Below are 16,171 nucleotides of genomic sequence, written 5' to 3'. Positions count from 1 at the left end.
AAAAGATGCAAAAAGAAAAAAAAGTGGAACGATCATCCTAATGGAGAAATGAATGAGAAAGACGATGCAAATGAATTGGAAGCGTCAGGTGAGATTTCGAATGAAAGAAGATCAAGAAAGAATCAGATAAGATTGGTGGTGGTGAAGAAGCTTTGGATATATGAAGTGCAGGTATGTGGCGCTAGCGGCGGACGCGGGCTGGAGGTAGGGAGACCGCAGATACGAACCTTGGATAGCGACAGTAGTTCAGTTTGCTTTCGTAAGTCCTTGTGGAAGGTTCGTGTTAGTACTCTATATGGATCGTTTCAACGCGTATTGTTTCTCTGTCTTTCGATATAATTTGATACGATCAGGATCAGTTTTTCATTTCCAAATGTAACGAATAAAAGATTAATTGTATGCCAACGATTCAGTGTATGTGATTGTGAAACAGAGATCAGTAAGTGATGAAAGTTAATGCATTCTATCGCGTGTAAAGTGTCAAATGCCAGTGGACAATGAATATAATGATACAAAATTGGATCCTTTATAGTTTATTTCTGCTGAGATACGTTCAAGGTTAGTGTATCGCTTTATTTATCAGATAGATACATATGTCACATTATTAATTCACCATTTTTAAACGAAAATTATTATCACAATCGTTCGATTCACTTTTCTCTAGATAAAGTTTAACAGATTTAAATTTAATAACAGTGACATTTTGAATTTATTATATCAATATTTAAAGTTTCATCAATTAAAAAATATATACATACACAATATTCATACATAACAATATAATATTTTATTCATACTTTATAATTTTGCAATAACAAATGAAATTGCATGATAAGAAATTGTTTCAAACTACATAAGTTTTTGCGAGATCTCATAATCCTGTCATGATCAATGTTTTTTTTTTATTTATGTATATATGTGACCACGTGCGTTGTTTCATCGAGCTTTTAGCACTGTCACTCAAAAGATGCAGCACTATTTCTCTTTCTATTTGTTTTTCGTGATAACTGACATTCAGATAGATTGCATGTTTTCCTATTTTGCATCCGTAAACAAGTTTAAAGTTTTCGAATAGATTGCACATTTACAAATTACTTCATAATAGAACGCATAAAGGAAAAATTTCGATATTTTATCATGACAAAATCATATTTTTCATATATATTTTATCAAATTTTTATTACATCGATTTTCGGAACAATTTTAAGTAAATCCATATTTCATTGCTCCAATTATTTCTTTTTATTCATCACGTTATAACATCGCTTTCAATTTATTATGAAAATAACAATACTGACATGATTAACGCGTCCTTACTTTAAGAGAAAAATCAAATTTAATAGGTTTTGAAAATAGAACAATATCAAAAAAAAAAGTACATAACATAAATTTTTATTTCGTTTTATTTTTGCTTTACGTTTCAATATTTTGGAATGGATTTGTTTTGTGTAGAGATTTGGAGCAAATAAATAATAATAATAAGTTAAATTTTAATTTTCAGATCTTTTTTCTTTTCGTTTACTTTTATATATGATCGCATAAAAATATTCAATTTTGATTTTTTTTCCTTTCTTTGGCAAAAGAATTATATCGAAATATATTGAATATTCAACTTTGAAATTGATTTTCTAGTTAGAGAAAAAAGTGATCATAATGAATTCATTAATTTTGAATTAAATTGTGCAGTATAATTAAAAAAACATTAACATAAAAACTGCGCGTAAAAGTTTGAAATTTTTCTCTATAATATCCATTTTTTATACTTCATTTATGATTAAGAATTGGAATAAAATTTTTCGAAGAAAATTTTTCGGAATTCATAAATTTCTTCTATTTTTTGTACACAAGGAATAGAGCACATATAAAAAAAAAAGATTTTTTTTATTATGTCAATTTATCTATATATTTCTTAAACAGAATAGTGATGGAAAAATATTCTGAATAATTATGAAATCTTATTTTATCATTACAAAATAATCGATGCAAATTCTTCTTAATTCTTATATTCGTATTCGTATCTTATATCCAATATTATTTCTTTCCCTTCTTTCTACGACTATAGTTTAATCTTATCAATGAATGTTACAAAATGTGTAAAAAGCACCGTTTATATTTTATTCTAAAAATCATTTCTCTTTATACACTGTTTTTACATTCACCGTATACTTTATGTTAATCAATATAGTTGTTTAAGAAAACTGTTTTATATGTACTGAACATAGTTTTAAAATGATTTTCTTTATAATAATACATATATGTTTAAATTATGTTAATATTAAATTATTAAAAAATATTTCTATATTTATTCTTAATTGTTGAAATTTCTTCTTATAGAATTTTTAAGAAATATTTGAGAATATAATTATTTGAGTTTTTAAATTTCAAATTATTTTTTGTTCGAAAAGTTATAAGAGCAAGTATTTATTTATTTATCCTTTTATGCACTTTTTATTTTATGTTGATTTTTATGATGTTGAAAATATATATTGTTATACTCTTGTTTTGAATTTTTGCAAGTATATTTTAAAAATAAAATAATAAAATTAATCTTTTTCCAGGAAAAAATATTTTCATGATTTTAATAATCATATATCAAATTTCATCATTAATGTAAACGATTTTTTAAAGTATCATTTTATTTTTTTATATCTTATTTTTTGTAATAATTCAAATTTTGATTTTAATTCAGAATTTTTTACAGAATGAAAATTGGATAGGAGATAATGGGAAATATTGGAAGATAATTGCATTATAAATTTAAGAAAATAAAATGAGGCATCGTAGAAAGTATTATATTGTATTTAATCTATAAGATCAAAAGATGTGTTTCCCGTAAATGAACTAAAGAATTAAATCTTAATAAAATCATGAATGAATAAAATCAAAAAATAATAAATGAATATTAATAATAATAAATATAAATTTTTGAAAGATTCTAATAACAATTGGATTTGAATGAAAAATTTATTTTTGATTTAATAATTTAATAATAATCAAAAGCATACTAATTTTAAAAAATTATGATCTTAATAATTAATATCATATCATAACATAATAATAAATTACATGCAATAGATTCAGATTTAAACTCATAAATTTTTTTGAAAAATTGAGAAATTTATTGGATTTTATTGGATTTTAACTTGCTACTTGCAGATAAACAAAATAACAGAATAAATTTCTTTTAATTAATTTAAAATCTGCTTCTAAAAATATTACAAAACAAAATTGCAACGAAAGATAATAATACTAATTATTATATTTTAAATTATTTATAATATTCATTTATTTTTCTGCAATTTTATCTTAAAATTTAATCTAATTATTCTTTTTATGTAATTGTTAATATTAAAATTTATTATTAAATAATTTAATAATTAATGATTTATAAATTATATATAGAAATTATATATAGAAAATAAAATTTAAATATGTAATAATAGTATAGTTTTAATTAAATTTCATTAACAATTATTTTTACTATTTGTCTTTTTTTGTTTATAATTATATATTTGTAATTTCGAAATAGTTTCGAAATTTATATCGAAATGAATTATGATTAATTAATATCTTAAGGAATTTATTTCATAATGTTCATTCTACAAAAAATTCGTATATGTAGATAATAAAATTAATTTAAATATTTTTTATCTATTCATTTATAATAAAATAATATTAAATTAGTGATATAAAAAATTAATGTATTTTAAAAGAAACTTTTAGATTGAAATAGATTATATTTTACAATCTAATTTAAATTTATAAAATTTATTTTAATTAATGCTATTGAAAAAATTATTTGAAAAAACTATTAAAAAACTTAATTATAGCAACAATATATATATAACTATAACAAATTAATAAGAAATAAAGTTATTATATATGCATTGTATAGATTGTATAAATAGTTTTTGCAATTTTATTTTAGGAAAACATTTTCAATTATTTACTTGATCTAATATAATAATTTTTTGTAAATTTTTAAAAATGAATATTTTTTGATTTTAAAACTTTCTTTACATTCAATAATTATTTATCTTAATTTATACAATAAGTAAAAATTTCTTTGAAAAATATTTTTTTTAATAAATATTATTTTTGATATCTGCTTGAAAATATATTCTCAATAATTATAAAATACATTATATATATGATAATTATATTATATATTATATATTATAATATTTTAATAAATTATAATATATTATAATATATATTATAATAAACTAATAAATCCTTAAAGAATCCTATCTAAAAAGAAATATCTTATATTCACACAAACTATGTAAAACTTTTCATTTTAAAATTCTTAATAAAAATATACATGTCATTGTTTCAACGATAAGATAAGATTTTTCAAGATTGCAAATTCCAAGAAAATATTGTATTGTATTATCTTTTTCGAGAGCGCTAAAAACTCATTAAATGTGTTATAAAACGAAATTTAACACAATAACGCGAATTTATGAACAAAGTTTCTATTTTGTATCTTATGAAATTATATTGTCTCGTTTAAATTTTTTTTGCATTAATTACGGTCCCATGTTCTTCGTTTCATTAAATTTTATTCCATATAATTGATTTCAATTAAAAATAATATGTAATAGTAAAATGTGAAACTGGAACTGAATGTCATCTTTCAAAGCATAATAATAATAATAATTTTCATGTTTGTCTATATTTTTTTTTATTTCTTTCTATTTTTTGTTTCAAAATATTTTTACGCGAGTTTTTATATATAATTTTTTTTTTACATAAAAGAGAACAATATCAATAAAATCTATTAGTTATGAACAACTGACATAAGTTATGAAAAAATTTATTTCATATATTATCAAAAAAATATGTTAATAAAAATTTTAAAATATTATAAATCTTATTTGTTGTTATTATTTATATTGTAAATATATACCTAAAATAATTAATTTTCTTTTTTTAATTAGCATAAAATCAATGTATTTTTTTAAATGTATTTTCAGTATATTTGAAAATATTATTTCAGTTATTTATGTTTTCTAAATCTCATCTTTTATTAAGTTTTATTAAGTTTTTGTGATATTCATATTTTTAATCATGGCTTAATAATTATTTTTTAAATATTTCAGTAATAATTGACTATAGTCAACAAATAATAAATTTTCGTATTTTACTAGTAGTTAATTTTAATTAATTTTTTCATACAAATTTCATACAATAATTAATTGTTTCATACAAAGATTAATCATCAAAAAAAAAAGAAAATCATATAAAATGAAATTTAACTTTATCGTTATTTAATTAAAAAATTGTCTCATTTTAAAAAATAATATATTCAAATTCTTTTTATAAGAAGAATATTTTGAATATGAATTAATTAATAATTAATTAAAATTTGCAAATAATTCTAACGTGAATCCATATAATTGTTGAAAATTTTTTTCCATATATTTATATTATATTCATCTAATAAGCCTGACTTCATTATTTCTAATAAATTGTATAGGAAAATTATTATTATTTTTTAATATCAATTTTTTTCCATTTTATTTTTCTATTCTTATATTTTTATTTTTTTAATAGAAAATTATTAATAGAATTATATTAATTTTGAAATTATATATTCGAAGAATAGCATTACACAAATAAAACGTATATATATGTTTCTATAATATCATAAATTTCAATCCTACTTAAATAAATTTTTTTATTATATATTTATAAGCTTTTTTTAATAAATAAATAAGTATCGCTAATTAGATCACTTATTCTAAATATTATAGTAAATAGATTAACGCATCAGAAAAAATCCATATATTAAAACATATTTTTAATATTTTATATTATTTTATATTAAAACATATTTTGTGTTTCTTCATAATCTGTTCTTATTTATGTTGTGAAAAGTAATATGCCATACAAAGAAATACTTTATGTTAATGCATTAATGAAATATAGTTTCTTGTTCCATAGTATTTTATTCGAAATTATTTTCATCCGCTTTTAAATTACATTATTTTGTTATTCTTTTGTGTCTTTGTTACTTTTATTCGTATTTTCTCTTTTTAAGTCTAATGTAAGTCTAATGTAAATTTTTGTAAAATATATGGAATTAATTTTAATTTTATATCAGATTAATTTTTATATCATTTATAATTTCGTAAGATTTATTTGTACGAAATGTAATGATCGAAAAATAGAAACGATTTTTAATTCTAATATTATATTATGAAATTATGAAATTTATATTGATTTGATTATTATAATTTATTATATAATTGTTTAATTATAATATAATCAAAAATGATTGTATGATAATTTATAAATATAAAAAAATAAAATATATTTACAAGTATTCATATTTTGTTATAGAAAATTAAAACTTGTTATAAAAATCAATAACAATAATGAATATTTTTTTAAACAAATGAATAAATGAAGTTAAGGCATTAAATAAATAATACAAAATGATATTATATGAGGATATTATTAAATACTGTTTTTAAGAGAAAAATTTAAAAAACCCTTGGAATTGTATATATTTTAGGAATATTTCGACATGGCTAAAATGTAAACGTATCCTCTTAAGATTTGAGAAGATATTTTTCAATTATGCCAATCAACATCATCGTAATTGAGAAAAATTAAAATTATTAATCAACTGATTTACAAATCAATTTTCTGGAGACAGCAGACTGTGAGTGCTGTAGTTGCTCAATCTTTAAAAATTTTCCTTAAGTTTATTTTTAGGATATCGCTCAATCAGGGAACTGATCACGGTGTAAGATTATTTGTGTATTCTATTAAGGATCCGCGATTTCGCAAGATAAGATGAAAGAACGAATATTTGATAAAATTCGAGGAAAAAATTAGAATTTTTTAAATCATCTTTTAAACTTCAGAACTTTTTGAAGTTGTCTAGATTTGAAGAGTCTAGACTAATAGAACATTTTTACATATTGAATTATTAGAACAATTCGAACTATCAAATTACTAGAACGCGTTTGAACTCTTGAATTTTGTAACCAAATTAACAGAATTTTTAAAAAAATTTCGTAAAATCTTGTAAAAATTTACGATTAAAATTAATTAAATGACAACATAAACTTTCATTAGATTCATGAATCTTAATTGATCGTTTAAAATAGAAATTCGTAATAAATTAATTTTATTAATATATACCATAGCTTTATAAATAGGTTAGAAATAACGCTATCAATTAATATAGATTCTTGAAATCTAAAAAGTATATATATTTGAAAATTCAATTTTATATATAGCTATTGTTAAGGATGTAGAGTATCACACATATCAGAGAAATATCTTAATAAATGATGAATATTCTTTATGAATAATATTAATGGATTTTATTACTTCAATTCACACATATACTCATATCGATCGTATTATACTTTACCCATCAGAGAGCACTAAGAAATTTTATTGAACCCTAAAGCGGGCATTTTGAATATTCATCTTACAAATATTTTAACACTTAAAAGTTAAAAAAAAATTAAAAAGGAAGAAAAAAAGGAATTTTTACCTTTTTTTTTCAATATTTTATTGAAATTTCAAAAATTGTATTTTATTAATTCATTTCAATTATAAAAAAGCAATAGAATAGCTCATGTTATTAATGCGCAATGTTTTTCATAATACAATAATAATATAATAATATAATCATGAAATTAATTTATTATTTATTTTATTCTTAAATAAAAATTCGAGAAGTGTCATGAACTACACAAATTTTTAATTGAAGATTACTTTTTTACAATTTTATTACAAATAATATAGAATATATTCTTATTAAAAAGTACATACTCTATCAACAATAGTGATTTAAAATTTAAGAAAAATAATTAATTTAAAAAAAAGATTTTCATTTATAAAAATAGCAAAGTTTCATAAAAAAAAATTTCATATCATTTGAATTTATTATAATTTAATATGTTTGTTATAATCTAATTTATATATATTGATTAATTATCAATTCTGATATGTTTTGAAACATATTTTCAAAATAAAAGTGAAATTTTTATTACATTATTAATATATGACAAAAAAATTCTTCTTTTATGTGTTAGTTATCTAAATTTTTGTAAATATGCGCATTTAAATATACATTTTTTAATATTGTTTTCTTTTTAAATAAATATAAAAAAATAGGAAAAGATCTTTTTCGATTAATATAAAATTATAATATTAATTTTTTCTTTGTATTTACAACATAAAAGAATATATCTGAGAGATGAATTTATCTACTATTTATTAATCTTCAATATCCTAGCATAAAAAATATGAAAATATTTTTAATATCTCATGTCAATATCTTTGTATTTTTATTTTTTATTCAGTTTAACTTATCGATGTGATCTTATTTTTTGTCATTATTATAATGTTTATTTCAATTTTTAATGTTTTATTATATTTTTTAATCCAATTTATTATTTCTTTTGTTTATTAGCTATAAATTATTTAGGAGGAAGATTATTATAAAATAATATTGAAATGTTTTATAGTAAGAGAATTAAAATATTATAATTATTAATAATAGTAAAGAATAAGTCAAATATACTAAATCAGATAAAAAAAATTTATTTTATAAATATATTCAAAATATTCAAGATATTCAAAATATTTTTTTAATTTTTAATTTTATAGAATCTTAAAACACATAGATACACTTTCATATGACACAATAAATAAATAAATATATATAAATTATATAAAAATAAATATATGTATATATATTATTATATGTATATATATATATTTCTTTGCAAATACAAATATTATTAAAATATAGAAATAATATATTCCAAACTAGAATCTTTTTCATTTTAACGTATTGATTAAATAATGCAGCCTTCACCTATTTATTATTTATCAAAGTATATAGACAAAAATTAATTCAATAATATGTATATTATTAAAAGATATAATATATAGGAATGTACTTGACAAAAAATATATTCATTGTTAAAAGAATGATTATAATGTTATAACAATTCAAATGTTTAGAACATGTTAACATTAATATTAAAATTGCATTGATATAAAAATTGATTAACAAAAAGAAAGGATAAAAATGAAAAAGTATTAAATAAATTTTTGAAATTACTTTTTATCTCTATAATTATTAAAATATAATTATATTATTAGTCTGTTATTAAAATATATAACATTATATTTATTACAAAAAATAATACAATAATATATATTAAAATATTATGAACAAAATATTATATAAAGACAACGCTGAATTTTATTTCCTGCGTTCTACAATTTGATACATAGTACAATTATTTTTGGGAAAAAAATTTTGTAAAATGTAAAATTGTGTAAAAATTTATTTTCCTTATTAAAAAAAGATTAAGATGAAGAACTAAAAACGACTGAATATAAGAATTTGAGAAGACACTTTTTATATTTATATTTTACAATACAAGTATATAAAAATTTCATTTACATTTCCAAAAAATTAAAAAAATTACATTAAAATAAATCCATTTTTTATCCGTAGGGATAAAAATATTTCAAAGACTAGAACATTAAAAATAAATGATAATTTACTTTTATTTACTTTTATCAGTCGAGTATTAAATCAATGCGAAATATTTATCATAAAAAAAACCATAATTAAAAAAATTAATTGATATTTAAAATATTAATAAATTATTATAAATATTTTTAGATTTGTACGCATCAATTAATTTCTTAAAAAGAAAATAGTATCGTTTTTGTTAAAATTGCATTAACCGGAATATTCTAATTAAATTGTTATGCATCATAGTAAAACATTTGAATTTATGTCTTATATCTAATCAAGATTATTTTTATTTGCTTTATATATTCATATTCCTAAAGATTCGAATAGAAAAACTTAAAATCATTGTTTTTTAAATCATTGGAAATATTATCAGATACTATTTAGAAATTTAAAATTAAAAAGATTATATATAAAAGTATTTAATATTATAATAAAAATCTTTGATTATATATATAAAATATATTTTTATATATTTTATATATATATTTAAAAAAGTTGTATTTTATATTAATTATTATTTTTGTTTTTATTTAAATTAGATGTTTCTCGATTTGATGCTATTGTCAGATGACTATCATTTCTTTTTTTTTCTTTGTTTTATTCTCTTTTGTTCCTTAACTAAGTTTGTTCTTTCTCGATACGATATATAATTTTTATTTACTTGCATATAATATTCCTTTTCAATGTTTGTAAATAATTTAGAAGTTAGTATAATAATTAAAATAAATAGTATAATAATTAAGAATATGAGTAAAGTCGACATTTTGCATATAGCAATATTTTTCAATTCATCAATATTTGCTGCTTTATATCGCTCAAAATTGAATCTGTGTCGAAAATTATAAATTTTTACCTGAATGCCGCATATAAAATAATATCTATATATTATTAAAATGATAGAGATGATAATGAATATATATAAATATTTGAATATGAGTTAATATATGAGAAAAATATATTTGTTATAATATGATTAATGTTAAAAATTTGAATTATAAAGAATAGGATTACGATTAGGATATTATTTGTTTGAGATTTGTTTGAGGTAAGATTTTGAATTTTCAATTTTTTCTAATAATTGAGAAACTTGAATGTTGAACGGAAGTGAAAATATACAATTTGAAGAAATATTATATATTAAATTATATTAATATTATATATTAAAAGTATTATATTATAAATAGAAGATGAAGATAGAAAAAAACTTTAATTAATTAAATTTAATAAAATGGAAGAGATAGCATCTCCAACTTGATACTTAGATAGAAGTTTATCTTCGAATAACTTCCAAAAAGTTCTGTTATTTCAATTATGACCATATAAGATAATTGTTCGCGCATGCAGTAATAGTATTGTACTGATTTAATGGATATAAGCTAATGACTGCTCGAATGTCCTTCAACTGGTATATTTCTTAGTTGTGAATTGTATATAAGTTACTTGTGTAGAGTGCTTGTCTATTAAAAAACAAGATTTTTGACAATGTCACAACAAGTAATTGTTCGGTAATTTGATAGTCAGAACATGATATGTTCACATATCTAATTGTCATATCCGGTAGTCAAATAACGACGTGATTATTGTGATACTTTATTTACAAATGATGATAAATAATCGTGTCGGACGCGAAAAAAATCCCTTTTTAGTTCAATTGAGAGAGTCATACTTTCAATAACCAATAATCAGTACCTGACTCGCAACATCCCTAAGTTCGAAAAAAATTCTTTGCTTGGATGATCTGTATAAATCTGTAAAGATCCCAAAACAAGCGGCAATCATCCCTCTCACAGATCTTTTCGAATCAAAATAGTGCCACTCGTCGTGCTTTAGTCATGTCTGGAATATATGGTGTTACATAGGCTCAATTTGAAATATGGCAAAAATATATAATCACACATGTCCCTTGACCAGACTCTCAAAAATAGTCTTCTAGCAAACATTACTCTTTGTTCAATAGAAGTCTGCTAGATATAAAAACAAAATCTTTTTTGGAGAACTTTCCCAAACAAATCATAAGTCACGAGAACAATTCGCGAACATGCCGCTTACTTCCTTATCTATATAAATTTTCAATGAAGACGAATAATTACAATTAATAGTATATAATATATACTACAAATATATAAATAATGGTTGCAGTCTTCGAATTATTTTTGCTCCTTGAAAACCGATTCTGATAAATTTATTTGCCTTTGGTTTTTTGCAAAATGAGTTCGAATCCTTTACTGATACAATGTAAATTTTTGATATTAGTCTGATAAGAATGCCATCAGCTGTCTTAATTGACTACACACATCATTCTTCTCTGGATGCATTTCCAATTCAATTCAACTTTGATCATAGGAGTGGCAGATTTTCTTCTTTACATCATTGTGCTCACTTCAAAGACCTCTGGTAACATATCTCTCCATTTGTTTTGCTATTGGAATTTATGCAGATAATCGCATTATCATCATTTCCAAAATTGTTGGTGTATCGCCTGCAGCAATTGAAAATGAATCAGATGATTCATCTTGATGTCAGTGACATCATGGTAGCTAAATCACTTTATTGGACTTTCAATTAAGAAGTGTCCAAGAGTTAATGGATTAAGATCTTTAGAATCAGACGAAATGGGATGTAGTGGCTGAGAATTCATACAAGGCTCTATTCGCATATATTGTGGACAATTCCTCCAATGATTTCTCCAAATGAGACGCGTTTTTCCTATTGTAATATGTGTCCTTTAACCGATTTAACAATGCTTTCTCACAAGCTACCGAAATATGAAACGTGTAGTATAAATCGCCAATCAATGCCTTCCGCAATTGTGAAATCATAAATTGATTATTGATTTTCTCTAAAAAAATTCGCAAATTCAATATAATTCATTTCGAACGCTCATCAAATTGATTCTATTATCCGAATAGATTTTCTGATATCAATTCCTGATGCGAAATCTACTCAAATAGTTGATTACTTCGTCATCTATATTCGGGTGATGCTTATTTAACTACTTATGAAGGATCTTTATATTTGGAAATATATTTCACAGGGTGTAATAAAACTATTAAATTGTTATAAAAATATAATAAAATAATAATTTATTAAAAAAAAATATTTAAAATGTAAATTTTAAAACATTCTATACAAAGCTGAAGTTGATCCGGACAATCAGAACAAAAAGTAAAAGTTTGTCTTTTTTAAATTTCTTTGTGCGTTTAATTGGTCCATTTGTCGGCTTTTATCTGAATAATATAATTTGTATGTACGTCTAATACTTATTGCAGAATTATTTTTCCGAACGGCGATGTTATGTTAACTCCGATATAATATACGGCGATATTATGTTGAACGTTTTGACAAGGTTTTGTTGTATTTTCAGATAATCCTAATAATTTAGCAGCTAATAATTGTCTAAATCTTCTAATTTTTATATTTTTTATTGCAATTTTGTAAACTATCAAAACGTTTAAGTATTGAAATCTCTAAAAGAAATTGAATCAAGTTTTCGATATCATTTAATCCCTTTTTTAATTGTAGTAGCTATAGTTCTTATACATATATATATATAAGAAACTATTTGATCTCAATATTTATACCGCATTTTCTTTTATTGCATTCAAGAACAGCAAGGGATTTCAGTTTTGAGGATGACTGTTGACTTGTAAAAGTAGCACGAATGTTGTAACTTTATATAATTGATTTTTATACTTGATGGAAGCGTGTTTTGTGGATAAAATTTTTACATTTCGCGTATTTCTACATTTGAGTATAACTGTTAAAATTTCTGTTAAAATTCATTCCAATATCGAAAAAAAAAATAGAGGAGTTATCTTAGTAAGTCATACATGTTATATGTTAGTAAGTCATAATAGTGAAGAAGAAACCTGTTACGAGACTTACACAAATTTCGATTCGTGATGAGGAAGAGATTTTTCTAAAAGAGAAATATAAATAGAATTATATCAGATATATATCTGATGTATATATATATATATATCGGATATTGATAAATGCAATAATGATAATGAATATAATGAAGATACTATTGATGAGATTTTATGAGAATTGGTCATTGAAAAAAAAAAAGTTGATGATACCGAAAATACAATTCAATTTAATGAATGGAGTGAATTTAGTAGTCGGCACAAAAATTATTTTTCCGAGACAGATGGTCTCATTAGGCAATTATCTAGCGATATCAATCCATATGATGTATTTGCTTTATTTGTTGATGACTGATAAATTGATGAATAATAAATTTTGCATTAGAAACAAATAAATATGCGCAACAAAAATTAAATAAATCGAAGTTAACCTCATGTTCATGGATGGATAAGTAGACATCAATTAATCTTGAAGAAATAAAAAAATTTTTAGGATTGATATTGTGGATAAGATTTGTAAAGCAAACCTAATTATTGGTCAAGTCCATTATAACTTTCAATTACCGTATGCCATTATGTCATGAAATAGATTTGAATTGTTACTAATTTTTTTTTGTCAATAATATATTCATTGTCTATAATGATCGCCTTAAAAAAATACTTTCATTTTTCGACAAACTGCAGAAAAAGTATCAAAAAATACTCACATCTGGAAAAATTGATTCAATAGCGCGGAAGTCTCATCTTCAAATATACCAAATAAAGCACACAAGTATGGAATCAAATTATTTAAATTATGTACAAGCGAAGGATATACATAGACAATGAAAATGTATTCTAGTACATCGGTAGATGATATTAAAGAAACAGGATTAGCACACAATGTATGTCTACAGAGAAATTTTTCTATCAAGGACGAACATTATATATTGATAATTTTTATACTAATTATGAATTACCTATATCATGTTTAACCGCAAAACTCATATAGTTGGAACACTAAAAAATAATAAAAAATTCATCCCAAAAACTATTCTTCATTACAAATTAAGAAGAGAGATCCAAAAAGAACCATTGAAAACTATTCATACCTTGGTGATCATACTCGCGGCTTTGATGATAAATAGCATAGTACGACAAATAAAAATTATTATATTTAGTTGCAGATTTGATATTATCTTGGTCATGTAGTATATTACCGCATGAACGCCATATATTGTTGTCATGTAACGCGGGAGATTTCGCAAATTTTCGTTCCAGAATCTCCTTTTCATACCGCAAGAATCGCGAATCTCCAGTTCGTGCATATCTTCGATTCAATATTGACAACATAGCGTTCATTCGAATCCTCTCGTACCGTCCTCAAAAAATGACCTTCGCTGAATGTTTAGCTATTTTCTGATTATGCGATATATTTTCTATCTCCCAAAATTGTATTAATTGTTCACTGAGTTGATCGTTTGTAATTATGCATTGCAAATCCGTGACTCAAAATTTTCAATTCTGCCTTGATCCGTCTATCGAAAATTTAACCTAATTGCGACTTAATAAAGATAGGTAAGTCCTTTCCCTATCTATGCTGTTCTACGCACGTATCCATAATTGACCGTTGCCAATTATAAGATCTACATCGCGTGGAACACAAAATTGAGGATTCGCTTAGAGTGTGATATGATGCGGATGGAATGCGGATAGCTGATTCAGAGATTCGAAAATTAAAATCGTTAGAGATTATCCTATCCATCAATAGACTTAATAAAGAAGTGCAAAATCTGGTTATATCTAAAAATTGGTCGACGCGGTCTTTTCTTTGTCGTGTATCAGGCATGAACTCAGTAGTCCCAATAGCCGAAATGAGTACTCGATAGAATAAACTGAGTCACTTTGCTAATGACAACGTTTAATTATGAATGTTTATTTGATCTAATAATGCTCGATATTCATGTTTTCTTCCCCTGTCGTCAATAATATAGACAATTGCAGTTCAGTGTATGACGCGCTTCGGTTTGTCAGTACAATACGGAATATGATGATTATGGAACGACAATCGCGAATGCCTCTCCAAATAGTCCTCAATAGCCTCCTCGATTTGGCTATCTTCGCGATAATATGATGTCAATGATAGCATGACATTGTTTATACGAACCACTGCTACATGCCTTAGCTCCGTGTCCTAACTCCGTGTCGAAACAAAATAAATCTTCAGTTTCTTGATATGAACGATTCGATCAGCGAGAGCATTAAATTTTTTGCACTGTGCATGTGTATGATTTGAGGAATACAACGGGTATATTGGTTTCTCGTCATTAACGCAACCGTTTGCAAACGCAATCATTGAGCGTGCGATTTCGTCGATTTTGATGTAGTTGTAATATCTTGAGTGACCTTGGATAAAAATTTACACTGTTGTTCGAGAAAGATTTGAAGATCGTTTAGAATTTTCTTGCAGCTTAGTTTGAATACGCGCCCATAAAAAATTTTCAGAAAAATTGTCAATTATCATTTGAATATTGAAGAAAAACATTTGAAAATATATAATTAAATCTCAAAAGCTATAGTTATTTTCAATGAGTTCTTATATTATACGTCTAATCAAAAACTTTATATCTTGAAAAAACATAATTTCATTCAGTTAATTGTTTTTATTTCATTTTTTTATTTTTATTTTCTTTCATAATTCGTTTTATTCATTATAAAAATTTAATTTTATTTTAATAAAATTGCATATAAATTATTTCAATTTGAATCAAAATCTTTTATCGTTTTTTAGAAT

General features: G+C 22.6%; 1 protein-coding gene across 6 annotated transcripts in view; it reads left to right on the top strand.

Annotated features, from left to right (window-relative positions):
- Positions 1–241: 241 nt before the first annotated feature.
- The window catches only part of LOC107998631 (uncharacterized), a 438,394-nt gene continuing 422,464 nt past the window's right edge, over positions 242–16,171 (top strand). For all 6 annotated transcript variants that reach the window (XR_009829398.1, XR_009829401.1, XR_009829400.1 and 3 more), the window contains exon 1: positions 242–558. Coding sequence is in view for 1 of the 6 variants with exons in the window: in XM_062073481.1 (XP_061929465.1) it covers positions 498–558 (61 nt within the window). In the remaining 5 variants the exon portion in view is untranslated. The remainder of the gene's footprint in view (positions 559–16,171) is intronic.

The sequence above is a fragment of the Apis cerana genome, linkage group LG4, assembly GCF_029169275.1.
Source record: "Apis cerana isolate GH-2021 linkage group LG4, AcerK_1.0, whole genome shotgun sequence".
Taxonomy (NCBI): Eukaryota; Metazoa; Arthropoda; class Insecta; order Hymenoptera; family Apidae; genus Apis; species Apis cerana.
This window is presented reverse-complemented; position numbering and strand designations above follow the sequence as displayed.